Source organism: Toxotes jaculatrix, chromosome 9 (genome assembly GCF_017976425.1).
Source record: "Toxotes jaculatrix isolate fToxJac2 chromosome 9, fToxJac2.pri, whole genome shotgun sequence".
NCBI lineage: Eukaryota > Metazoa > Chordata > Actinopteri > Toxotidae > Toxotes > Toxotes jaculatrix.
In genome coordinates, this window is record NC_054402.1 from 7,757,618 (window position 1) to 7,785,154 (window position 27,537).

The 27,537-nt window shown below is 42.0% G+C and overlaps 1 protein-coding gene across 1 annotated transcript; it reads left to right on the forward strand.

Moving 5' to 3' along the window:
* Window positions 1-26,565, forward strand: foxo1a (forkhead box O1 a). The gene is made up of 3 exons (XM_041045787.1): window positions 1-994; window positions 21,449-21,640; window positions 22,255-26,565. The coding sequence occupies exons 1-3, from the start codon at window positions 350-352 to the stop codon at window positions 23,434-23,436; spliced, it is 2,019 nt and encodes a 672-aa protein (XP_040901721.1). The 5' UTR covers window positions 1-349; the 3' UTR covers window positions 23,437-26,565.
* The last annotated feature ends 972 nt before the right edge of the window (window positions 26,566-27,537 follow it).

A 27,537-nucleotide genomic window follows, 5' to 3' on the forward strand; every position in this document is an offset into this window, starting at 1 on the left:
TCAACAGGCTGTACGGGGCGCAGGCTGATCATCACTACGACTGGATAACAAAAACAAACCAGCGGGTCAACACACTGTGGCCACTTACACAACTTTTTTTTTCACATGAAAGGCCTTTTTTAGAAACATACTTTTTTTTTTAATCATTGTTGACTCAGACTTTTTTTTTTCTACCGGCTTGGGATGTAAATGTCAGTGTAGAGTTTGCGCCCAGGCGGAGCACTATTTTCCCGGACAAATTTATCTTGTGTTCGTTCACGTTTAAACGGCGAAGTTGCAACTTTTCAGGGGCGACAGTTTTGCCGCATTTACATGAATTTGTAACACTTGGCTCCGTCACCTCTCGACCATGGCGGAAGCGGCCCAGCAGCCACACCTGGTGGAAATCGACCCAGATTTTGAGCCCCTGCCGCGGCCCCGGTCCTGCACTTGGCCCTTGCCCCGACCGGAGTTCATCAACCCGGGCGACTCCAACACGTCATCGCCGGTGCCGTCTGTGAAACAGGAGCCCGCCGGCAACGCCGAGTTTATCAACAACCTTAGCCTGCTGGAGGAGACCGAGGACTTCACGGAGCAGAAGCCTGTCATCCTGTGCACCGACTTCCAGTGTCAGGAGAACTGCGTCCACCAGCAACCTCCACAGCAGCAGCAGCAGCAGCAGCAACAACATCAGCAGCAACATCAGCAGCATCAGCAGCAGCACCCGAACCCGCAACTCCCGCATCAGCAGCAGCAGCAGGTGCCTCTGCTCTCCTCCCCGGTCGGCTCGTCGTCCTCGGCGGCCGCGGCCGCAGCTGCCGCCGCTGCCCAGAGGAAGAGCAGCTCCTCCCGGCGAAACGCATGGGGGAATATGTCATATGCAGACCTCATAACCAAAGCTATCGAAAGTTCTCCTGAGAACCGACTAACTCTGTCTCAGATTTATGACTGGATGGTGAAGAGTGTGCCATATTTCAAGGACAAAGGAGACAGCAACAGTTCTGCAGGATGGAAGGTACGTTTGTGTTTTTTTTCTTTCTTTTGATACTTTTATCCATGTATCCATTATGTGTGTGTGTGTGTGTGTGTGTGTGTGTTTGTGTTTGTGTTTGTGTGTGTGTGTGGTAGAAGTTAGCAGCATGGATGGCTGCTGCTAACGCCTGATAAAGCAGTCGCCTGTGCCAGTTCTTGAACAAAGTTTTCCAGTGGAGAATTTTGGTGTGTCCGTGGTGCTCAACAGTGGGTTCACAGGGACTTCATTGTGCTTTATGCTATGTTTTTATCTCCTGTGGTATCACTGTAATATCCCTCCAGGGCTTTCTGGCTTCTCGGTGGTGTTTGATAGTCAGTTTATTGTGACTATATAATGCCTTTTTGGTCAGGGTTGTTTATTTTTTTTTATCTTCACCATCTATCATCGTCCACTTTGTTATCACTGAGATTTCCTACACAGACTTCTGCTAATATTTTCACAGCATCCTTACTTTTTCTACATGGAAAAAGGGAGCATGCATGAGTTAAGTGACTGTTGTTTATCATTTGCTGCTATTCATGGTCTTGTGAGACTATGTCTCCCTTCATTGTCATCCATCCAGTTCATGGCAATTCAGTAAACTGAACAATTGCTACCGTGACCTTAGACAGTCATCTGACTTCTCCCTGCAGTATGTGATTTATATGAGTCTGCTGACTCAACAGGGGTTTTTTTTTTTCTATTTGCCTTATTGCGTTCCTGAATGTACCATTGCTTCGAGTTTGATTGAGACAGCTCTCTGCTCTCTGTTGTTATTTTAAAAATGTTTTAAGGCTAATTCACAGTTTTCCATATTAGCGTGTGCCTTGAATGAAACTGAGATTTGGATGTCTGTGTTGTAAGGAGATACCAGAAGCATTCATGTGTCCTGGAAACTGTCCAAAACATTACACAAGAGGGGACTTAAAATTTCTGATGTGGTGTGACCGGCCCTCCCACTGAACACTATTGAAGGGCGTAAACCTCTCTTTGGAGACGCATAGTTTCAGTGGTGTCTGACAATAAATTGATGACAGTCTACTCTCCCAGTGGGAAATCATATTGAGTCTGCAGTCACACAGTGAGAGATTTATTACGGATTCCCTCTGTTATATGCTGTCTGGGTTGCTGATGAAATTTAAAGCATTTGTGGAGTATTTTTTGTTATTGTCTTTCCCTGTCCCCATATTTGAGTCATGTGCTGAGAGATGAAACATTCATGTAAGTCACAAATGCCAGCAAGAATTTCTTTTTTTAGTTCTTACTGAATCACATAGAAAGATATATTTAAAAAGTCCCAACTTTCTTATTTTGCCAGATAACAGTTTTGCTTTTTAAACTTTTTTTTAAGTTGAGTTTTCAGCAGCACCAAGTTCAATGATTTGATCTTAGCGTTTTCAAAAAGCACAAAATGCGTGTTGAGCTGTCAAATGTAGTCCTGTCAATGAAATTATATGAGAATGGAAAAACCCCTTCAGTGTAAACAAAGCAGGTGCTGGGCAGACGTGTTGCTAGGCTGGTGATATTGTCCAAGTAGGTTTGTCCATTTGAAGAAAAGCAACATCCCTTCCTTTATTCATCACAAGCATTGATACATTAAAAGGTTCAGCATCTGTGCTTTTAAGTTAAAGTGTGCTTTTCACATCTCTCCATTAACCAGAGTGGCACATAAATCAAGGTTTGAGTGTAATGTGTGTGTGTCCCTGTTATGGGCATCAGTTTAGGGTGTCTTATACGAGAATTTGCTTTCAATTAACAACATTTTTGCTTGCAAAGATGTTGCTTTCCAAGGAGCAGTAAATCATCCCAAATACGTCTGGTTAATTCATAAAATAAAACAAAAAGGGATGCATTAATGTGGAAAATTAAAACTGAATACATCTGTGAGGACTCCAGGATAATTATTAGCAAGTTTGTGGAAGCTAACAGGGATTTGAGTAAATAATCTATAGGCAGTGTGTGGTACGGTGACACCTCAAAGCACAAACACCTACAGTGTCTTAGTTACGTAGAGTCTGAGTCTGTGGAGAATCAACAGAAAAAATAGGACTGCTGTTGACATTAAAAGTTAGGATGATCATGTATATTAGTAGTGATGTAATCAGCATTTTTGTGGAGAATAGACTTTTCATTTGGCCACATGATTGTCAGCAGTCATATCATCCCCTCAATGACCATGAAAACACAGCTGTGGTCAACACTTTCTTGGTGGTGCTCACTGGCTACAGTGTAATTAGGAAGTTATCATATAGCAGAGCGTAGTTAAGACAAATGATTATGAGTTACTGGTCTCCAGCATCATTACCTACAATAGTAGATCATTTACACTTAGTAAAGCATGCACCAGAGTCACAGCGGCAGAGACTGTGAACGTCTCAGTGTCTTCATTAATGCATCTAAATAAACAGTGAAGTTTCTCACCGTCGTTCCGTCCCTTTAACAGTTTTTGTGTGATTGGCGGATTGGAGAGGGGCGCTCAGCCACCGCCTGGGCTCGCTGCTTATCCTGCCATGTTGGGGGTGTAGGCTGAGTAATACTGTGGGAAAGAAAAGTGCCATTCACTGGTGCGAGGGGAGTTATTCATAGAGCTCCCCTCGGTTCCACATAGGGGGGCTATCACACATTGTCCCTTCAGAGCGAGCTTGCTTATGAGCTGGGGCGGGCTGAGGAGAGAATGCCTCTGTGGTAAACATGACAATGTAAAATGGTAATTTCCTGGCCAGCCATGTGTTTTTTGTTGTCCTGTTTCTTCTTCATGGCCCAGGATGTAAAACTTTATTTTCAGACAGTCTAATTAAAGGGGCACTACGCAAGTGTTTTGGTTTAAAACATAAAAAAATTAACTAAGATTATTAAGAGAATATGAAGAAATAACATTTTTGGCATTATGTCAAAGACATCTATGTGCTGTGTTGCATAGATCGAAAATCCACTTTGAACTTCAAGAGGCAATAGTGAGTCTTTGTAGAGTCCAGTCTGCCCTCAGTTTAAGGTGAAAGAATGAAGAAGAAGTAACTGCGAGTAACTTCGAGTAGGCTGTAAAACTGTGTTGCAGCCATCTTCTCTTGGCGACATTCCTCCGCTCTTTCCTCAAACTCAGCTTTTGATGCCTCTGCTCTAGCTGCTCGCTCGCTCCCTCATGGTCATTCCTCAACCTCTTGTATCTCATCCTCTGTTGCTGCCACCACTGCATCTTCCCTGTCTTTCTGACTGGACAGACTTGGTGTGAAATCGAAATTGTCTAGCAGTAACCGAAGACAACAACCTACCAGTTACATAATCAGATTGCAAGGCAGACTTTTCAGGAAAACATTATTCCCCAATCAATGTAGGTTTGACAGCATGTCAACAACTGCCCGATGCTCACCTCGAAGGGCTGATAAAAACGTCAGTCAGTTCTTACACCCTGCTCCATTAATCAGTCAGTATTTAACTCTGTGATTCTCTCCATGTAAAATTTGAGAAAACATTTTTTTCTGAACTGAATCAGGGTTTTATTTTGGTATCGTAGTATAGCTGTTTATCTTTGACTGCTTTGTTACATTCTGTCTCAACTGAGGTGACATGACTGATTGGAAACATGAAAATATGGAAATTGTGTGGCAGACTTTATTTCAAAGACCAACTTTTCAATGACTGTAGACATTCAAACAAAAAGACTCAAACCAAATAACCTTCATGAGAAAATAAAACAATGCTCAGAATGAGAATTTGTTCTGTGGTTTGTGGAAACACTTCACCGATTCATTGATTCGTTGAAGTCATAGACAAGCCGAAGGTTTTGGTGGCTTCTTTTGTGCTATAAGTCACAGATCTCAATGACAGAAGTCACAATACAAATGTTTTGTTTTAGGCACTGGTGATTGTTCGACACTTTGATGTAATTTACTTTTGGCTCAATCTTTTCTGAAGTTATCAAGGATCATTTCTCCACGTGACCTCACTGAGCAGAAGGGGCTCTCCTGAATTGAACTGCCTGAAGCACATGAAGTTTTCATTAATCTATGATTAAGGCTGTCTGCTCTGTAATTGTTCAAGGCCGAGCTTGTTTCACAGCGCTGCTGATCCTCCACAGTCGGTCGTGTCTGAACTGAGTCATGACAGCCTCCACACTTCTCAGGCCGTCTGCGACAGTGTGAATTTTGAGGACAGTTGTGCCAGGTGGGACCAGCTTGGAGAAGCTCTCCAAGTGGAATGGACACTGGCCCTGGCACAGAACTCTATCCAACAGGAAGAAGAACAGATGGCACAAATTATGTATCACCAAACCTTTCTGCAAAGCTGGTTATTTATTTCTAATATGCCAGTTTCACTCTGCAAAATGTTATAATGTTAAATAGTTCCAGGCTGCAGCACACACACAAATTGCACACATGCATTAATACAGTGCACACACGTCCTGGCATACCTGCCAAAAATCTGTTCTTTCTTGTATTTCTCTACTATACGTACGTCACCACAGGATAAATATTTGGTTTCAGCCGGTGGAGCTGGATGGCTCAGTCGCTCTTTGATGTCAGTATCGAGATCAATTCGGTCATAGGTTTTCTCTGTACACGGCGCTCTCTTGACCTGAAATTCCTCAGCCTACGCTGGTAAACACTCTCACGGACCTCAAAACAAACTGTGCTGGAGCAGACAAACACGTAGGTCTGAGTAGATTGTACAGCAAGTGACACGTGGGTCATTACCATGTAAATGCACCCATTGACTCCAATCCCACTTAGTCTTACAGTAAACATTGTAGGTATCGCAGGTTGTGCAGTAGGTCAGAAAATGAGTGTGTGTGTGGGATCTGTATGTCTTGGAATACAGGACAGGAATTTCTAATCTGACTTTATAACTAAGTCATGGATCCCAGGGACCTGATGAGTGATTGATTTTCGTATTCATGAAACAATCTGTGTTGTTTTAATTCAGTTACACTGACAGTTGAGGAGTCCATCTGAAAATGTGAAGCATCTCTTAATTTTTAAGCTTCATCTTGTCTTTTGCTGTGACCTCTGGGATGGGATAAGTTACTTCATGGCCATGTTAGTCTCAAAAATTTCAAGAAAACAAAACCACACGAACCCAGCTCTAACCTGACTTGATTTTTTTTTTAGTTTGATATGGATACTGGTACTTGACAGTTTAAAAAATCTGAAAATGATACATCTGCCATTAATCATTTTTTGAAAAACATAAACACATAAGAAAAGCAAGCAATCCTGATGCAGATGCCTTCGATTTTTTTTTTAAAAAAGGCGGGACATTGTACAGTGTCAAAATCAAGCGGCGATATCAAAGGGAGTGACACAATTAGTATCAGCGGTGCAGCAAAATCTCTAGCAGTTGACAGATTTTTATTGTCTTGCTGTGTATGTTTCTCTCTAGTTTAATTGATTGATAATGATGTAGAGTCAGATTGCTCTTCTGTGTTTGCATGGTTTGCATGTGATGATGCAGAGTTGTATGTAATTGCTGTTTGCTATCTAAAATAACAGAACACCAGGAACACATCATAAAGACATATAGAAGCTAAGAATTAAGGCGTTCTAATCCAGAGTGAGCGCAAAGCTGGTTGCACTTTATCACCAGTTACAAACTGCATGTTTCTCCGGGTCTGAATGTGTATTAGTAGGACAGGGAGCTGGACAGAACAGCAGTCCTCCTGTTTCTACTGGTTCAGCACACACACATACACACATAGATGCACACCTCTCACCCCCCTGAGGCAGTCGAGGAGTCCAACCTTGGCATTGCCCCAAGACATGAGGGGCAGCTGTGTTTCTCAGGCAAAGAGCTGGAGGAGCTCTCCTCACCCTCCTCCCCATTTCCTGCTTGCACTGCCTGCCTCTCCATTCCTGGTTTTCTGCCTCTGCACAAAGCAGGCCACACTTAGTGTTTTGAAGGGTTACTGAAGTTACAGTGAACCCCCCACCCCCACCCCCCGGCCAAATCCCAAGGGGCTAACCGCTCACTGTCTTCAGAGAAAAATTAACAGATAAAGAGAAAGAGAGAGAGGGAGCAGCAGAGGCCCAGAATGCTCTAAGTTCAGACTGGGTGACACTTGTTAGGTGTTGCATAACAAGACATTTACTGGAATCAGGGAGCCGCAGGCCAAAGTCTGGTGCCACTGGTTAGTCAGCGGAACTATGAGGCACTGTGTTAGAGATATGTGGGACGCTAGTCTCCTGTGTGTGCGTGTATGTGTGTGTGCACATAACCTGGGCCTCATAATTAAAGCCCTGCTGCTGGCAGATGCACAGACATGATGGCAGACAGACAAACAGGGAACATTCCAGCACAGGCTTTTATATCTTTTTTATTGTGGCGTGATATTCTGCCTTTCCTTTTCTCCCCAGCTGATTTTAATCCAGTATCTCCTTACAACGGCCTTTTTTCCCCCTTCGCTTTTCATATCACTTAGTTCTTTGATGTGCTGAATCACCATGGCTGGCACACCACGGGTGTTAAAAAGCAGCTGTGAGTATTGATGAAAACTACCTGTTAGTTTCTATTCTGCTCTGTGTAAGATATCCTGGTTGATGATAGGACTGCCAAACGTATTATTTTCAGTATCAGTTAACATATTATTTATTCCATTAACTGACTTTTTGTTGAGTCTTTATTATGTCAAAAAAAGTGGAAAAGACCATCACAAGTTCCAAAAACTGAAAGTTACATCTTTCAAGTTTTAAATGATCAAAACAGTTTAAGTTTAGACCCACTTGCTTATGTGCTTTTGGCTCAGCATGGAGTAAATCTGCAGATGAGGAGAAAAATATTGTCATTTTCAAAGTGATGTAACCGTGCTCATTCACACTGATTGAGCAAGAGTGTGAAACTAGTAGCCCTGCAGATTATTTCACAACCTCATGCCTTCCTTCATGTTCTGCTCCACATTTGTTTTCCTCTCAGCGTCAGGGTCAGTATTCTCTGTTGTTGTGTGTCTCTTATTCCCTCTACCAAGAAAAATTTTAGGAAATTAATCACTGACTCAGATGTCAACAGACTGAAATAAAGTAGAGGCAGGAAAGCAGGTCAGTGTGGCACAGCAGGGATATCACGTGTTGTTCCAGTGTTTATATCTGCTTGTGGTACATAGCTACAGAATGGCTGGATCCACAGTGCTCACATCACTTAAACCTCAAACGTGTATTGACAATTGACTCCATATGCTGGTGCTGTCTGGGTCATAGTTTCACTGTAAACCTTTAACAGCATTGCCAACAGACAACAACAGAAGCCATGAGACACATACCACACTGGGGACCTGTGTGTCTGTCTGTTTGGCTGCACCAATCTGAGCCAGTTACACCAGTGAGAAATTTTAGACAAATGGGAAAAACATCTTTTGAATTCTTTCTTAGTACATTTTACGATTTTGTAGAAATGTTGTGATGAATTTCCACGCTTGTCATAGCAAAAAAAGAAAATTTGATTTCTTCATTCAGCTGTTGAATTAGAATCCTTTAAAAATTCCTTACTGAATTCATTTAGATTTAAAGAATATTCACTAATACTCAAGGGTTTTCAGTTAGATTACTTATTTTCTTTATCTACATTATTCTTCAGTATTATTTGAATGGTTTTTACATTGCTTTTTAAAAAAGATTTGTTAAATTCAAAGCCCAGTGACTGCCACTGACTGTCAGACTGCAACACTATTTCTCTGAAACAGATAAAATGGAAGTTAAACATTCTTAATAAGAGCATGATCTGTTAAAACTTTATGTTTCCTGAGCTGAGGTACAGTAACACACAGTACTATAACTGATATTTTCCACCTCTGTTAGTGACATAGCTGTTCCTACAGCTGATAACTTTACACTTAGCTTTATCTCACTGGAAAGGACCCAGGAAAATCCCTGCAAAGTGCCCCTTTCATTTAGTGAATTCAAACAAATCATGTCAAATGTGTACACGGGTGTTTCCACCCACCTCAGACACTGGCACCGCACAACCCCACAGCACTCCTGCCAGAGTTTTGTTTTGTCAGTCCTTTTTTCTGGCTGTAGACCAGAGGACAGACCACTGAGTGAGTGTAGCGTCCAGTAACTGCACAGAATGTAAGTGATACAGAAAGATACCAGCAGAGAGTAAAGCCCCATTCGGCAGGATAGAGGAAAGGTGCCCATGCAGGGCGCTTTACACAAGAGTCGAAAAGATAGAGTTGACATCCAGCTCCACAGTCAGGTAAACAGTCATTTAGGATGAGTCAGAATGTTTTGTTTCTCAGAGTGCGGGTTTGGTAGTAGCGGGAGGAGAGCATGTGATCGTCTGTTGTGGCAGTGGGTTTGCCCGGGCATGGCACTTAGTTTCACAGAATGCCATCACAACTTCTCATCAGTCAGAAAATTGGAAAAATCTCCTGTGGGCTTAACAGGAAGACCTCAGCATTGTTTTATGGTATGAGAAGAGGAACTGTTGTATGGATTTGAAATAATTTCACCATTCAAGTGAGAAGTGAAAGCCTGCAACGCTTCTTCACACATAAAAAATGTGATGCCCCATCAATTTCTCATAGTGTGTGTGTGTGTGTGAGTGTGAGAGAGTGTGTGAGAGAGAGAGACGTGGCTGCAGACACACAGGGAGTGAGTAGAGCAACACTTTTACGGGACTGCTCACTGCTGAGGGCCCCAAACCACAGGCATTACCCAGACCCACATTGTTGTGCAATTCCCGCCCTAAAGCGATTATGCACGGTGCCTGTCAGACTGGCCTGGCATTATCACACAATCACACATACATTCGGGTCCTCTATCGCATACATGAACGCTCACTGGAGCTCTGTAGCTGGCTGGCATGAGTGGAAATTTAAATGCGCACTTTAATCAGAGGTGCTGTTATGAGTGTGTGTCAGACAGCAGGTTCCCCCGCTTCTGTTGCCACAGGAACTAATAGTTTCTTTCGAGGTCAAAGTGCATAACACATAACCAAACCGCCCTGAGGAGTGTTCAGTTTAGGTTTGCACTTGTGTTGCAACAGTGCAGCACTATTGTCTGTGTTGTATAGCGAAGCTCTTGGCTGACATAGTGTTTATAAAAGAAACACCCTCACAGAGGGGAGAGGAGAGGTTACCAGCAGTTACGTTTCACGTGACATCAGCTTCTTCTAGCACATACTGCACAGACTAAACCTGATTGAAAAAATTTGCTTTAAGTCCAAAATTGATTTCTGTCCGCAACTTCCAATGCAAATGTGGGACGTTATTATTTTTTCCCCATGCACGATAGCTGAGACTGACTAAAATGCAGTTTTCTGAGAGTATTTATGTTTGTCTGGAGTACTGCTAGATATCAATACATGCAAGTTTTTGACCGTAGATGCGCTGTGCGGTCTGAGGGTGTCATCTTTAGTTTCCAGTGTGGCTCCTCATTCAGGTTCCTGTGTTGGATTCTAGGAAATGCAGCATTGCTCGTCAGGCAGATTACACATGAGGCCACACAAGGACTCAGTTTTCTCTGAATTAATCATTCATTCTGATCAAATCAACTGACAAGAGAGACTCCAAAGAAGAAAGGAATCTTGATGGGGTCTGACAACACAGGATTGTGTCTTGGGAGGATAAGAATCCAGAATTATTATTTCCATTGTTTAAAGAAGTTGTCATTTAGAATTTTATTCAGTTTAATCTTGATATGTTATATAACAGACTTTAATCAAAAGTCAAGCCAAAACAGAAACAGTTGCAATTTCGCTGTGTGAGTAAAATGAAGTTGTTTGTAGTTCTTGACCTTCTTTTATCATGGTGTCATTTTTGCACCTGTGCATCTAGTAGCCCACATCTTGTATTTTGCACTAATGCTGGAGCTTAAACAACGTTGAGCTTATATCATCTGTGTTATGCAACTCTTCATTTCTCTCCAGCTCTCTTGATGACAAAAAAGAGAAAAAAAATCTAGAAATACGGTGATCTGAGGATCCTGGTCCTTTGCCATTACAACATCTAATATATTAAATATGACATTTTCTACATCAGCACATACAGTTGGATGCAATGATGGTATGAATGATTCCTTTTCTAGAATCTATTACCTCTCTCTTCCTCCACCTGCTCCTCTACCTCTGAAAGAGATGCAAGTTTCAGCCTGACAGGAAGTGGGTGCTTTGAGAGCAGTTTTAGGTATGCAGTGCCGTGGTAGTGATGTCATCAGGAGAGGAAGTAACACGGAGCGTGACACCAGATTCAGTGGCTTCTTCCTCTTCCAGCGTTTCCTTCATTTTTTTTTTTTCATTCCTCCCCTCAGCTCCACTCAAGACTTGGGAAATGAATCAGTTTTATTGCTTATGACATTTATCACAACACTCATATAGAGCTACTGTGGTAATCACTCTGTGGTTCACTCATAATCAGCTAAAAAATACTGTATGGACGTCAGTTAAATAGAGTAAATGCTGGAGTGAAGCTTTGGTTTACTCATGTGCACCTCCTGTTCTGACCTGTATGCCTGCCAGCTTTATAATGGCCCCTCTGATTGGGATGCCAAGTCCAGGTCTTGGTGCCCTGGTTTAATGTCACATTTGCTCACTAAAATGTGAGCCTTCACTGCGACCAGAAAGGTTTTTCAACGTTCATTGGAGTAGGTTTTGAATGAGCATCACTTCTGTAGACAGACATACTGATCTATTAGTTCCAGAGGAAATTAAAACTGTAACAACACTTTTAAGCTTTTCAGCTTTTTTTTTTTTTTAGGTATCAAAATTAACATAATCGCACAAAGCGGCTGTCCTTGTCAGACTTTTATTTAGCACAGCAACTCACTTACAGTATATTGAATGTGTTTCCTCTAATGGTTCTGGTGTAACAACCAGATAATAATCTGGTGTAACAACAAGGCCAAATTATGACGACTAGTGATAATAACAGAAAGCAATTGTACAGAAGTGTTAAACACAGCAGTTTTATTTATGCTAAAGAACATTTGCTTTGCATTTCGAAACACACGAAGATGTCTTTTTAAAACAACCATGACAACAGGAGTAGAGTCACTGTCATTGTCCGTTTCTGTTAAAATACTTGCTCACTTGAATAAAGATTCACATATATTTATTTATTATATATTTATTTTGTGATGTGTCACTGTTATTTCCTTTTCATAATGAGCCCATGATAAAAAAAAAAACTACTTTGTGATAAAGGGCAATAATGGCTCCACTACGTCTCATAAGATTTCTTTTGCATTTTTTTCTTTGAAAACAGTTTTTGTTTTTTTTATGGCAGAGAATGAGTCATGCTAATTTTAGAGCCAGCAAACAGGTAAGTACGTTACAGCCTGATTTACAGACTACTTAATGGACATTATTCATAAATAAGAATCTGGACTTAAAAGCATCAGGAACTGGCAGCAAGAACTTAAAACTAAACCATTTTCTTTCATCATTAAACAGCAATTCCTCAACCAAATACACTTGGAGCCAGTTACTTGCTCAGTCTTGTACAGTACAAGCAAATTACCTGCACAAAGGAAAGAAAGTAGAAAGAAAAGGATTGCTTTAAAGACATACTTCTTAGTATGTCTTTAAAGCAATCCTTTTTTTTTTCTCCTCACTTTGTTCAAGCGCTCGCCTGAAAGTGATGTACTTATTCAATTTTGGTGACATTTTTGGTGCTCAACAGGAATCACTGCGGTGTTTTCAGATTGCACTCTTGAGAACAGTCAGTATGCAAACACTGTGTGGTTCTTTGTGTCTGATTTTCTTTTGATGTTTTTGCAAGTACCTACTTTTTTCTTCTTCTTTGCAGTTCTGCTGATTTCCATCCACACACACACACACACACACACACCCGTGGTGAACCCCATGAGCAAGGACTCATGTAGTGTGTTAACTGTTTTTATTTTTTGAAACAAATATTGTTGGTATAAAGCTTTTTCGTGAAGACAGTTTAAAAGTATACTGATTTATCTCAGTGCTGTTGAGTAATGAAACAACACAAAAAAGAAGTGCACCAGTGAGAAAAACGCTCAACTCTGGAACCAAGTGGACACTTATTGTTGGAATCAACATCCAGCCATAAAAACAACTCAGGGATATCCCCGTGTTTGCCAGGTTGAACTGGGGTAACAAGCATATAAATATAACCCCCCAAACACTCCCCCCACCCTCCGTCCCGTGGTGGGTCAGGCCTATGGACGCAGGCCGCCACACAGGCACCCAGCAGTGGTCCACACACTGCATCTTTATCCAGGCAGAGCAGGCAGCGGCCCAGCCCAGCCGCTCTGCTGATCAGAGGCGAAAAATATCCCCGCTCCACAGACACAGCTCTGTGCATTTACAGACTCACATTGTGTTGCACATAGCAACACATGCACATATTTTTGCATGGTAAGCTTTGCCAGCACAACCCGGTCCCTGTCTGTACACATGAGCTACGTGCTGCTTAAGTCTGAGTCAGGAAATCAGGAAGCACAAGAGAGAGCTCAGCATGTAAACACCAAGCTCTGATTTCTGTTAACATGCTGCTGGGACATTATTTTAAAAGTATGCGTAACAGCCATTATAAACAGCATATGTACAAAAATACAAATGTAATGTGAATCACTCAGTCAGTTACTTTCTCACGAATGTTTAAAGGCTTTCCAGGTCAGGTGACATCAGGGCAGTGTGGTTAAACCGAATATATTAGATTTTTCTTCTTAAAGCAGTAACAGTTTTCTGTAGAAAAGTACACGTGCTTGCTTTCGTTTCAAATGTCTTTAGACCTTTTCAAAACAGGTTGTACATTAATTCTTTGCCTGGAAAAGATTTTCTAAGAGTAACTGAAGTTGAAGCACTGAAATGGTTTGAAGCGTCATGTGAAGTGTAAGGATTGAAAGCAGCTAACGCTGCTTTTGAAGAGTTAGTGATGAAAGCAGTTGATGGGTCGGTTAAAAGTTAATCACGTGTAAAACAATTGAATGACTAATTTTTACTTAAAGGTTGCTTTGAGTCAGTTTTGACATATCATTACATATTTAACATCAACATTTCTTGAATGACACAAATGCAAATAGACAACTTGGCCATTATTTTGAACTTAAAAACATACTTGATTTCTGAGGGGTTTTTATTTAGCTTGACTGAGCTTAAGCTTCCCAAGGACAGCTTGAGGAGTCCAAATGTCCACATGTCAGAGCTGGCCAAACTAGAGGGAAATAACAGATGATTTATTATTCTCTCACCAAGTCCTGTTTGTTTGGATCCATAATGAGGGCAAATATTAAGTGGGGAACTGTTTCTAAGATGTACAGTAGGAGCTTTATCTGCCATTGTAATCCTGCTGGGAAAGCCTACCTGGACAAGGGCCCCCTCTTTCCTCTTTCCTCTTGTTTTGCCCAGTCAGACTACAGAGTTTTGATTAGGAAGTGGTGGCTCTTGAACCCACTGTTTTCTTCAGCTAGTCCCTTACGTTGCACCTACCGGGGCCTCATTTTGCAGCGTTCTGCATAGAAACCAGAGGCATCAGTGGGATCAGTATCAGGACTGGCCAGCTCTTCCTGTGCGGATACAAAGCAGCAGGAAGTTCGCTAATAGCCCCTCCACTCTGCCACCCATCTCACACTACCATACAGTGATGAAAGATCCCAGAGTGTCAGTGGCTTTGCTGCTTCTCGCCGTCTGCACAAAACCACTCACAGACTATTTATCATTTGTCTGTAGCGTCTGTGAGACCGATCAATCTTCAGCGTAATCAATCACCATCCACTCAGGCTTCCAAGTTCAGCTGTGTGCGTCTGGGAGGGAGGGCAGTTGGTTGCGCTCAGATTCTTTGCAGAGGATTGTGAAAAGGAGATCCTGCCAAGAGGCCGTCAGTAAATACATTTGCAGACAGATTTGCTTCTGCATGACTTGCGTTTTCTGCCTTTCCATCTGCTCTTTTTAATGGTCATATAACTCAGCATCTGATAATGACCATTTTGAAGAGGTACTTTCCTGGAAGTCATAGACTGCTACTTGGACTCATAGAACTCTAAAGTGAATTTAAGGAGCTCCACACTGAGCACTCTGTGTCCGGGGCCTCCTCTCTCCCCTCTCTTTGCCAAATTGAATTATTGGAAGTTGACGTCAGAAGGTGAGAAAGGGACCCTTTTTGCTGTAACACGAGTGTGCGATCAGCTGTGGCCAGTAGTGTTCGTGCATGATATCCCAGAGGATCGAGTGAAAAGGACAAGAGAGGAATAGAAGACTAGGAAGGGGGCGGGATGAAGGGAGAGGGCAGAAACAACCTATTTCTGGCCCGAACCATATCCTAGGGTCAGTTTCCATTTTTAATCTGAGACTTTTTTAAAAACAGAAATTGTGGTAAAACAGATTTCTTTATATATCGCTGCTAACAGTGACACATTTGTGCTTTCCCAGCCAGTCAAACCTGAGGCGCTGTGCTGTGTTGCTTGCTGCTACGCAACATTAATGGCAACAATCATTTCCTTTTCTCCGGACTGTTTTAATGAAACCGAGGGTGTAAATAATCAAAAGGCCCGAGGCTTCACATTTCCTCTGCCCTGCTTTTTATTTCCACTGCCTTTTATGATCATTGCTGTATTGACTTTTGTAAATAGGTCAGTGATTATCACTGGTCAGTTCAGTATTGGTGCTGATGATAACCTATCAAACTGCAAACACATGAAGTCATCACAGGCTATTCAGATTGCTCTGTAAATGTAGTAATGTGAAGGTGTAATCCTTTATTTTCACGCACACGTGTGTGTGTTTGTGTGTGTGTGTGTGTGTGTGAGAGAGAGAGAGAGAGATTAGTTGTGTCTAGCTAATCATGCATGAAGATCAATACGCCCAGACTGTAACAGAGTCATTGATATTCTGTCAGTTTCCTTTAGTTTCCAATACAACACAACGCTAAAGCTGTCACCCTATAGATAAATACTGTAAAGCTATCATATGCCAGTTCAAACTTTAAAAATAAAGAAATAAATATTGAATTACTAAGAAAATTAAGGCAAAATTTAGGTGCAGTTGCAGTTCAAGTAATTTCATTTTATCTTTATTGACTGTTGATGTCCAATAAATCAGAAATCTCCTTCATTAAACAGCCAGACAGAAATCCCTCGAAAAACAAATTCAATTTGACACAGCTTTTTGATATAATTTGGTTTATAAAGATTAAAATATTTGAATTTTTTATTTCTTTTTTATGAAATTGGTGCCAATACCTCAGATACTTTTTTTTTTTTGGTTAAAGAAACCTTACTTTGAGGGACAAAAAAAAAAAAATCTTTTCCTTCAAAGCTAAATTTTTTTTTTAACAAAAGAAAAACTCAAGCTTCTTTTTCTGAGAACTGTGCCTGCAAGTAAATTCACTCTAAAATTTCAAATCAGAAACTGACTCATAAAAGAATGAACCCATAAGAGTACAAATCTGACCAGATGCTCAATGGCAGCTTTCGGTACTTGACAGTCTGTGCTACAGACACTTTTCTCTCAGCACCTAAAAACTATTTGTAGTTGCGTCAGCTTTTATAATATATAACTATTACCTCTTCCTTCTTGCTCATGTCTGTGTTGCTCTTTCCCTGGCTCCAGGTGTTGCTACTTAGATCTTATACAATGGCCAGAGTACCACAATACACCATCTTTAGCAAACCTGCTTTCATAATCTGATGGAATCAGTTGTAATCAGCCTGTGGATCACTGAAGTTCATCTGACATGGAGGGGAAAAAAAACCTGCTTTGAGCGTATCTTTTGATTACTTTGTGATCCCAGTGAGTGGTAGTCCCCCATCACTTGTTGCCCCTCCATCCCACCTGGAGCTGTGTGCTCAGCTCCATGCTGTTGTTAAGCAGGCAGACCTGCTGAGCTGGTGTTAGCCTAATAACAGGTTTACACGTTTTCTGTCTTAACCACACTGCTCTAACTCAGCCGGACTCAGCACAAAGCTCCAGACATGACCAAGCTACAGATTTAGGGCTACTTAGTTTGGCGGTTAGGAATGCTGCGCTACCTACTCTATAGGTTGTCCTCTTCACAGCCGCAGACATTACACAGAAAATTACTACTTACAGTGCAAGAATACACCTACTGTCAAGGCTGAAATATAGGTAATGAAAGGTGAAAACGTCTGTTCAGGACAGCACCGCTTCTCTAATGAGTTCAGTGGAAATAGTGCAGGGAAACCACATTTTTTTTCACTTTCATCAACTCCATATCTCTGATAACTGTGTGTGAAACTGCTCAGAGAGCTGATGGCGTGTGAGTTTGTACCTGCGCGCTTTCAGTCAGTGAGGAGGGAGCATTGCTGCAGACTCTTTCTACCTACAGCTGTATGGCCTTTGCAGCTGAGGTTTCTCTTGTGGCTTCACTTGATTCAAAGCAGCCCTGCATGTAGGTGGTGTTGCACTCTTCTGGGGATTTTTTCATTAGATCAGTTGACATTTGAGCAGCTATGACAGTGTCAGCACCAGGGTCATTGCGCCAGCACCTGTCTTTTACACCGTCTTCAGTCCTCTGCAGGTACTTGGCGCCTGCAAGAGAAGGTGGACGAGGAGAGGATAGGAGCAGAGATGGAGAGGAGACAGAAGGAAAACAGAGAAGGAGAGAGGAGATGTGGGAGCAGGAAGGAAATGACAGAAGACATGGCAAGAAGGAGAGGAGAGAAGAAGGCAAGGAAGGAAACCTTTTGAGGAAAGGAGACGAGAGGTCAACGAGGTTGAGAGGAGGAGAGAATAGAAGGGACGAGATACAAGGCAGGAAGGAGAAGAGATTAAAAGAGGGAGGAGACGAGCAATAAAGAGAAGGAGTAAAGGAAGGAGAGGAAAGGGAGAAGGTGATGTACCGAACACTGTGGCCTTTCAGTGGTGCTGCCAGTGACGGAGTTTAAACCAGCACAGTGTGTTCTTTACTGATGCATGCCCACTCCGTCACACACAACCCCTCTTTCTCTATTTCTTAAACAGCCTACACTCAAAACACATTCTCCTGCTCACACACGCTCACACCACCCAGACGCCCACACTTGAGCCACTTGTTGAGTCATGACATGTCCAGTCACTTCAGTTCAGTTTCAGCAGTCACAAGACAAAGTGAGCATTACTTTCATTTAATAGATATAGTATGACATCAGGGATTAGTGCCTGTTGCTAAACATAAACTCCCTGGCAGTGGCTTGGGGGGGGGGGGGGGGGGGGGTTGAAGGAGGGGGTGAAAGCTAAATTTGCGGTGTCCACTTGGCTCACGATGCTGCGGCTTCACATTCCATGCCTTTTTCTCTGCCTCACGACCGCCATGTTTCCTGTGAGGCAGGAAGTCAGCTCTGCTTCCTGTCACTGTCCACTTTCATGTGGTCACTTCCTCATGTTTTGCCAGTGCTGCTCTGTTCTGTTGACTCAGAGGATGGAGGTTGTGCTCCTCGTGGTGGACTCAGGCAGAACAGACAAAACTCTTTTTATTATCTCCGGCTACATGAACTAGCCTTTAGAGAAACAGTAATGCCAGGTGACTGCCTGTTGTCACATCATTTGTTATAATTACATTCCTCAGTGCAACAACAAAAAAAAAATCACATAAAAAAAATCATTCACAGTAACTCTTCATTATTAGCTGTCAGTTAGCTATTGTGTTGATATTATGGGTGCAGGCTACTCTGTCTAAACTGTCCCATTATTTTGTTGCATTTTCTGTGGGAAGATACAAAAAGGCTCTTTTGAGACAGGACAGTGTTATTGTCATATTTTTATACAACAAAAGATAGGACTGTCCTCCAGCAGCAGTAATCAGAGTTCAGTTATGTGAAATCGGGGGTTTTGTAACCTTGCTCAGGAATGTTGATTGTGATGACTGCCTGGCTGGGAATCCTGCCTTTACTGTTTCCTAAGAGATACTAACAAGTTGGCTGTGATTACGATTGAACTTTGCACACAGTGATTAGCTGGAATGTTAAGATTCCTGTGCACTGCAGCCAGAGATAAATTGTTGTCACATACAGTCGCAGGATTCAAAAGAAACTGACTCTGAATTTGAAAAAAATAAATAAATAAATAAAATCAAATATATCAGAAAAAAGTGCTTTAGCAAATGTAGAAGGCTCTATGTATGTCTGCATGCATGTGTGTCTTTGCGTATGACCGTGTTCATGTGCGTGTGTTTTTTCCCAATCGCGTGTGTTTTCAAACCACAATATCACTGGCTGCAGTGGAGTGAGCAACAAAATCAACATCATACTCCGCTGCTGTTTGTCGTACTGCCGTTCCACTGAAAGCATGAGCTAGCACTCTCACACACGCACGCACGCACACACACACACACACACATACACATACACATACACATACACATACACAGGGGGAGACGAGGCTTTTCCATTGGCCCCACCAGACACCCTCAGCCACACTCCCCACACAGCAAACCGAGTTCTGGTATTTCCCATCAGTGCAGTTTCTAACGACCCTTCACTTGTACTGCCTCTCTTACATCAGGACTTTTAAACTGGTTTAAAAAGGTTCAAGATCATCACAACACCCAGATTTCTGACTGTGACATAAGCCAAAATAGAAGCCAGAGCCTCTGAAGTGGAGACTTTAGCTGTGAGTTTGTCCTTCCTGTCATCAGGATGATATAGGGCTGTAACAGGACATCCCGGCGTCTGCGCTCACATTGCAGTCATTCCTTGTTGCAGCACAGCTGAAATTACCAGAACTCTTAGTGGTCATGGGAAAGAGAGGCTCATGACCAGACTTTACTCCTTGCCTTTTGTCATAGTTACCGATGGGGGGGGGGGGGGGGCATTTGCTAGGCTAATCAGGGAAGGGCTGTCACGTCCCTCAGATCATGCAAACTAGCCCGAGACTATTGGCTGAGGCAGTCGGGTCATTTGATTCAGAGGTAATTTCATTCATTTGTGAAGGGCCAGTGTTCAGGAGAGCCCTCATGTGCCCTAGAGCCTGAGGTCCTCCAGGGAGGAGAGGAAAAGAGGTGGACAGAAGGGAAAGTAGAGAAGTGGAGGACATGTCAAAGAAAAATGATAGACAGGAAAACAAAAGAGGGTTTTGTGGCTGAAATGTAAGGTAATAGTATTTGATGGAGCCGATTAGTCAATTAATTGATCAGATGATTGTCAGAAATTGAACTGATTAAAGGGGCACTCAGCCAGTTTTACACATTGACATCAGTTAACTTCTAATGAAGAGTCCAACTCAGCCTGTGAAAACGTCTTCTGCGACTGAACGGGTGGTTTTTGCAAATGCAAGAACTAGGTCCTTTCCTCTGTTTTCTGTCATTGTAAATAGAATATCATTCAGTTTTGGACAAACAAGGAATTTGAAGACATTGCCTTGAGCTATGGAGAATTTCATAGACTAAACAACTTATTGATTACCTTCTTCAGAAATTAATCAGCAATGAAAATAATAGCGGTGAAGTGGGATGAGATTTCCGAGTCAAGAGTGAGAGGAGATGGCCGAGATTAGGAGAAGCAGAGGTGAAGGCAGAGCAGAGGGCAGACTGTGAACCAGATGTGAAGCAGTGACTCACAGCAGGAACAGGCTTGATGACGTTAGCCACTATGCACGCTAAGCTCTGCGTGTGTGTGTGTGTGTCGGGAGTTCCAGCCTTTCTTCCAAAACAACAAGCTTTTACGCATGCACAGTAATGTCTGGCCAAGGCTCATTACTTCATGTTATGGCCCGGACACAAAACAAGCCGGGCTATAACAGAGCTAGAGTGTAAATTATTCTCTGAGGGTAAATGGTCATTTAAACAACAGTTTGGGCTGAGTTAGAGTTTGAAAATTATAACAGGCTGAAAAACAAATGAGGTCTGTCTGAAAGGTTCTGTCCCAGTACAGTGGCAGTTCCAGTAAAGCAGTAAAGTAGGACAGAAATGGTGTCTCACTTTCTGTGGTTTGCTCAGCAGACGTTTGCCCAATATTCTCGCTCTTTTGTTTGCCATGTTTTAATAATGCTTCACTAGCTTCCTGCACAAAAATTAGTTTTTCCACCGGGGGTGTCACTAAGCAACGTTAGAGTGCAGAACTAATGTGTCTGTAAGGAGGAAAGATTAGTCTGTTTCCTCCTTTTGATTCTGTGCTGGTTTAGACAAGACACGTAGTCAGGTGGAATGTGAGTGTGGGTACAATGGTGTTGTACAATGGGCCCCTCTGTTTTGTAAAGGAAATAAAGGCCCACTTGTACAGTATGTTTGGAGATAAGAGTGTCTGCAGTTTAATCCTTGCTCTGTTCAGGATGTATTGCTCATGGAGTAAATGTATTGACACCTATTGTGTGTGTGTGTTTGTGCACATGTGTTTCTTTGAATAGCAAATGGCATTAGATTGTTGAGTGACCTTAAAATCTTCCCTTTCTCCTCTGTAAGTCAGCTGTCAAGCCAAGCGTGTTTTAAAAGAGAGCCACCTGTACAGGTGGATTTGCACTTGGATGCTAAAGCAGATCTGCTGTGTTTTGGGAAAAGGGCAAACACAAATCTCTCCATTCGTCGGCTCCTCACCAAGCTTTTCTCATTTTCTCTTTCTCCCTCTTCTCCAGAACTCCATTAGACACAACCTGTCGCTGCACAGCCGCTTTGTTCGCGTCCAGAATGAGGGGACGGGGAAGAGCTCGTGGTGGATGTTAAATCCAGAGGGTGGGAAGAGCGGCAAGTCCCCGCGACGCAGAGCAGCCTCCATGGACAACAACAGCAAGTTCATCAAGAGCAAAGGAAGAGCAGCTAAGAAAAAGGTAAAAAAAATAAAAATAAAAGGATCCATCTAATGATTTTGTGCTCAGAGAAAGAGGATATTTCATTTTTGAATCATGCTAATGTTTTCTTTTTTCTCCACTGTCTCTCCACTTATTCTTTAAATTTACAAAAAGGTGCATGGGTGGCCCACTGCTGATTTTTATACAAAAGCAACTAATTTTAATAGTGTTTTGATAAATGTTCTCATAAAGTATCACTCACTCTGTGTTCACAGTATATCATGCTAAACATCATACTTGATTTTGGTAATATTCTTAGTATAAATGCTGCCTTTTCTTGGTCTTAGAGGCTACATTACAATTAACAAATGCAATTTTGTAAACCTCTTAGACTGTTAGATCTGAAAGAAATTAACTAAGAAAGATTCTTTGTGTTTGGTAATCATATCCACACTGCTAAGGGGTCGTTTCTCATGTAATCCGCTTGCCTGTAAACATCCTCTGAGTGGCCATTCCTAAGATCACATTATGAGCATGGTATTTGACAAGATTATTTTGGTATTGGGGTTTGTTAGTATCACCCTGCCCTGTGTTTTATTTCCAGTGGTTTTGGGCCAAAGCATATGTTATACTGTCTCCCTGTCTCCCCACAGCTGTCCCTGCAGGGCGGCCCTGACGGAGGCGCAGACAGCCCAGGCTCCTATTCTAAGTGGCCTGGCAGCCCCAACTCCCACAGCAATGATGACTTTGATGCCTGGAGCAGCTTCAGGCCTAGGACTAGCTCCAACGCTAGCACTGTGAGTGGCCGCCTTTCACCTTTCATGCCCGAAGACGATCTTGGAGAGGCAGACGTGCATATGGGCTACCCAGGAGCACCTGGGGCCAAAATGACAGCCACACTACCCAGCCTAACAGAGATGACTGGCTCTCTGGGACACAGTTCTGAGAATGTTATGGAGAACCTTCTGGACAACCTGAACTTGCTTTCGCCCAACAGTTCTCAGGTTGGAGGAGGGGCGACAACCCCTGGGTCCTCCCAGTCCTCCCCCTCTCCTATGATGCAGCCGAGCCCTGGGTATCCCACTTACAGCTCCCCCAGTATGGCCACGCAGCCTCAGCAGGAGTATCGCAAGTGTGTGTATGGCCAAGCAGGAATGAACACCCTGTCTTCCATGCCACTGCAGACACTGCCAGAGAGCAAGCCCAGCTTTGGGCCCAGTATGGGCCAGTACAGCTGCCCTGCAGGGCTTCTGAAGGAGCTGCTGACATCAGATACAGACCAGCACGGCGAGCTCATGCCGTCAGTCGACACTGTGGTGTCTCAGTCCAGCGGAGGCTGCATGCTGCCACCGTACAGCAGCAGTCAGCATGCAGCCAAACTCATGGGAGGAGGGAACGGTCACTTGCATGGTCTCTCTCACACTCACCCCCACAATGTGCACAGCCAAGCCACGTCACCAGCTATGAATGGCCGCTTGCTCATGTCCCTGAGCCACAGTGGGGGCACCACGCGTTTGCCTACAGCCAAAAGCCCTATGCAGATGCCTTATGGCCTCTCCGGCCACCTCAGCGGGGGAGGCATGCCTGGTGGCTTCTGCCCTCTCAACACCAACGGATACGGTCGACCAGGCCTGCCACCACCCTCACACCCAGAGAAGCTGCCCAGTGACTTGGACGACATGTCCATCGAGAAGTTTGAGTTTGACATGGAGACAGTCCTCCATGACACTCTGATGGACGGGGACTCGCTGGACTTCAACTTTGAGCCAATGGTGACCCAGCAAGGTTTCCCCCATGGTGTGAAGACCACCACACACAGCTGGGTGTCAGGGTAGAAACTGTAGTATGAAAAAAAAGTTCCTGTCATTTAACTTGTTGTTGTTACTGTTTGATAAAAGACACAATCAGAATTCTATTGAGACAAAAAATGTATCGTAGGATGCTTAATCCTCATCCCAACATCATCTGCAGTTTCTGTACCATCGACATTTGTGTTTCAAAAATACTTTTCGGATCACTTCAGCAGACTGAGACTGGTTGTGATCTGCTGAGGACGCAACACCATTAGATCCCCGTGAACTGAAGAAGATGAAATCGAAATTATTTTTGAAATATCAAATATTCTGTACAAACTAAGTGCCAAACATTTTGCCTTAATGTAAGAGCCAAACTGAAACACACGTCTCTGGTTTACTCACCAAGGTTAAAGAAACTATGTCTGCGACTTTTGCAAGTGACACTGCCAACTACATCTCATCAGGAGCAGCTGCAGCACAATCTGTAGATGCGCACAAACTCATACCATGCTGTTTACTGTGTTTCCACAATCAACCTTTTCGTATGTACAGTGTAGTGATAATTTATTACCACTGCAGATGAAACATGAAGGTAATCTGGCTCATGGGTTTGTGGACTGACATGATGTAAAGTAACAGACTTCTCAAGGGATCCTCAGATGATGTTACATATAACTCACTTTGTTATTGCCTGAATGTACATAATGTCATCACACAGTTTGTAAAATCAGGTCTCGTAGTTTATTTTATAGGACTGTAAATAGTGTTTACAGAGGGGAAGCAAAAATTAAGGCAGCAGAAATGAGCTCACAGAGAAAACTGGATCAGATTCTTTTAAACTCGTGTCAAGTGGACAGATCTGTGCTTGAGAATCCTTCTCAGTCAGGCTGTAAAATCGTAATATACTTTCTGATTTTCTGTACATACATTAAGAATGTATATTAAAAACAATGTAGTAGGTATTGACTAGATTTAGTATATATTTGAGACCTAAATTATTTGTGGTTAATACAGATTTATGCTGGTGCATAACCTGCACTCAGACATCAGAATTGTTCTGAGTCATTCGTCACTCTGAACCTTAATACCACAGAGGCCTATTTATTGTGCCTAACAAAGTAGATAACGACTGCAGGCTTGAAGGGTTTTATATTGTAAATGTATATGGTCCAGGTCCAGAAGATATTCAGATCCAGCAGTCTTGAATCAAAGTACAGTGAATTCTTTATTTTCAGTTCCCTGCTTTCACAAGAAGCGAGCGACGGTAGATTGTTATTGTAATGCTTTGTCAATGTTAGGAGGTCAAGGCAGGTTGGATAAAAGATATTCTCTGTGCTACTGTTGCTTTCACATCCAGGCTGAGTCCAAGACCTGCTAGAGATTGTCGTTAAAGACACTGTGAGTTGCCAGCCTGTCCCCTGTTCAGTTTCAGAACTTTTTTAATTTTCTTCTTTGTCTCGAAGGGTTAGTGTGACTGATTTTAATCAGTACAGTGTGATTCCTTTTTTTGTCCAAAAGAACCCTCTGATACCCTCAGTAGGATCAGCTTTACTGCTTTTAATGAGACTCCACTTTCACTCTGCCCCTCCTACCTCTTCCTATCTCTGTGTCTTTTTAAACATTTGATATAATGGTAACACGTGACAGCTTGATAGCGCCAAATCACCCTTTTAATAACAAGTTTATTTTGATTATTTTTAAAAGTTTCCCCTGAAAAGCACTACTAAGTGTTAAGTATCTAATCTAGCTTGTACATTTGCATTCTCTGACTTGCTTTTCCCACTTACTGCTGTACTAACAATGAGCTTGTCAGCCTGTCAGTGACTTATTAGTGCAGAGTCACAAGTAGTGTACAAGATTGTGGCGACCTTTGTGAAGATGGTGTCTGAAGTCAACTGGTTCAGTGGCTGAAAGACCAAGTGGCTTAGGGATAACTAACTAAAACTGAAAACTGCCTATTCGACATTAATGTTTATTGATTAATTTATACAGAAACCACATATGTCAATGTGTGCCTGATCATGTGTTGTCAAAGACTCTGAGTATGCAGGTTTTTTTTCCCCCTGAAGTTGTACTACTAATGAGCTCACCTCCAGCCACCGGGGAAAGCTCTTCAGTTTTGGTGTTTGGTAGAAATGAAAACTTGCATACTTCAGACCAGTAATGGCACATGATCTGTCACCGCTGACACCGATTTTCAGAAAGCCAGGGAGCGGGCAGGTTGAAGAAGAGTAAAATGAAATTCTTAACATTTCAAAAGGCTCTGCAGAGAAGCCGTTAAAGAAGCTGCTGTTTGGCTTTGGTGCCAGGTGTTGCCTTTTCTTACCCAAACATGCCATAATGTACTATAGCCAAATTTGCCTTTGAAGTTAAAGTGATATATTTAGCATTTTTATCATGTGATATGTTCAGAATTATATATATTTGTGCCGGTCACTCAAGTCAGGATAAACTGTAATGAATCCATGTAGTCAGTGTCACAGGGTTCACTCTAAAAGTAAAAGAGCTGTACTAAGTAAATTATATCTCTACATTTTTAAATGATTGAATCTATGCATTGTATTCCTTAATTTTATGTTGCTATTGTTATATTTTCTTTTTCTTTTGAACTTATGACAGAGATATTTTATTGTAACATAGCGCTGTGAGATATTATGGTGTTGTTGTTGTCAAAACTCTATGTTCCAGATAGTTATATGGGAAAAAATGAAGTTTATTTAGAAAATAGATGATGCAGTGATTGATATGCTAAGCTTTTGTAAACTGACAATGTTGTATTTCTTGTATTTAGCTACAGTTTTTAGAAAATAGCATCAAAAAGCAAATTACTGAAAAAAAATGTTAAGACATATTGCATTTTTAAAATGAAAAACACAATATTTAGTCTGTCAGAGAAGTCCTGCTCAGAACGCAGATTCTGGACCAATTTTTGTAATTTTATGAATAGAAAGATGTTGCACTTTTACTTACATTTTATAACAAAGTGCTCCTCATAACAAGAGGAAGAGTACCCAATACATATTTTAAAATAGAAATCTGTTACATTTAACTTATACAGGTATACAGGAATAAATTGGAATTGTGCTGTGTGATTTGCAATCAATAAGAATATGTAACTTGTTCAATATTAATGTATTAAGACCTGAATAAATGTACTTCTGTGTTAAAGGTGTGTCGGATGTGTCATTCAGCAGTGAGAAAGGTGCAGAAGTGCATGCAGAAGTTGATATGAGCACCTTGGAGTTTTGGTTTGGTACAAACATGTCTTAGAGGCGGAGCTGCTCCGCAGGTAAAGATATAATCTCTCTCCATTCAGTGAAAAAGACTATGGAATGAGCTTGAGAGCTCAGAAAGCTAATATGTGTCCCTTTGAGCCCACATTATTTTGTTACATATAAATAGTAACCTAGTTAGTTGTCTAAAACATCAGTGAGTGGGGACAGGTAATTACTGAATTTACTTAATCGAAATATAAATATGTAAAAATAATCATCACTTTTCCCAATACATTTATGTATGAAGGTTATAATAAAGTAACCAGAGGATTATAGGTTAATTTGGTTATTTTAAATTAAGCTAAGAAGCTACTTTTTTTTCTTGATCTCTGGCTAGCAAAAGGTCTGGGCTTCATAAAATAAGCTACTGCTTAACCAACCATTCCTGCCTCCAGAGTGGTTGCTGATTTATAGTGACTTGTATTAGTGGATACCTAAAACTCCAGTCTGGTTCATTTTTATTTTCTACTCTAATGCTGACCATAGTACCCTAATATCTAAACTGTCTTTCACTTGATAGGACATGATTAACAGTTTGTCTGGCCTGAGGTCACATTTTCATCCCAACTAACAAGACAACTGACATTTCCAGGTCAAAGTGACTCATGTGGTGTTATAAGACCTACAGTACTAACACTTAAGTGTGCTAGTTAAGTTGCAGAGGACTATTAGCAAAGTGTAGTAGGATCTGACATAGTGTAGCACTGGCTACAATTGTAGTAGAAGGAAACAAGTCAGGAGCTGGATGGCAAAAGCCATTTTAACCCATAATCCCTTAATCTGAAAATGAAAGTATGCAGAGTAAAATAAGTATATTCTCCACTTTAGTCTTCCCTTCAGTCTCTAGAAAGTACACATTGATACA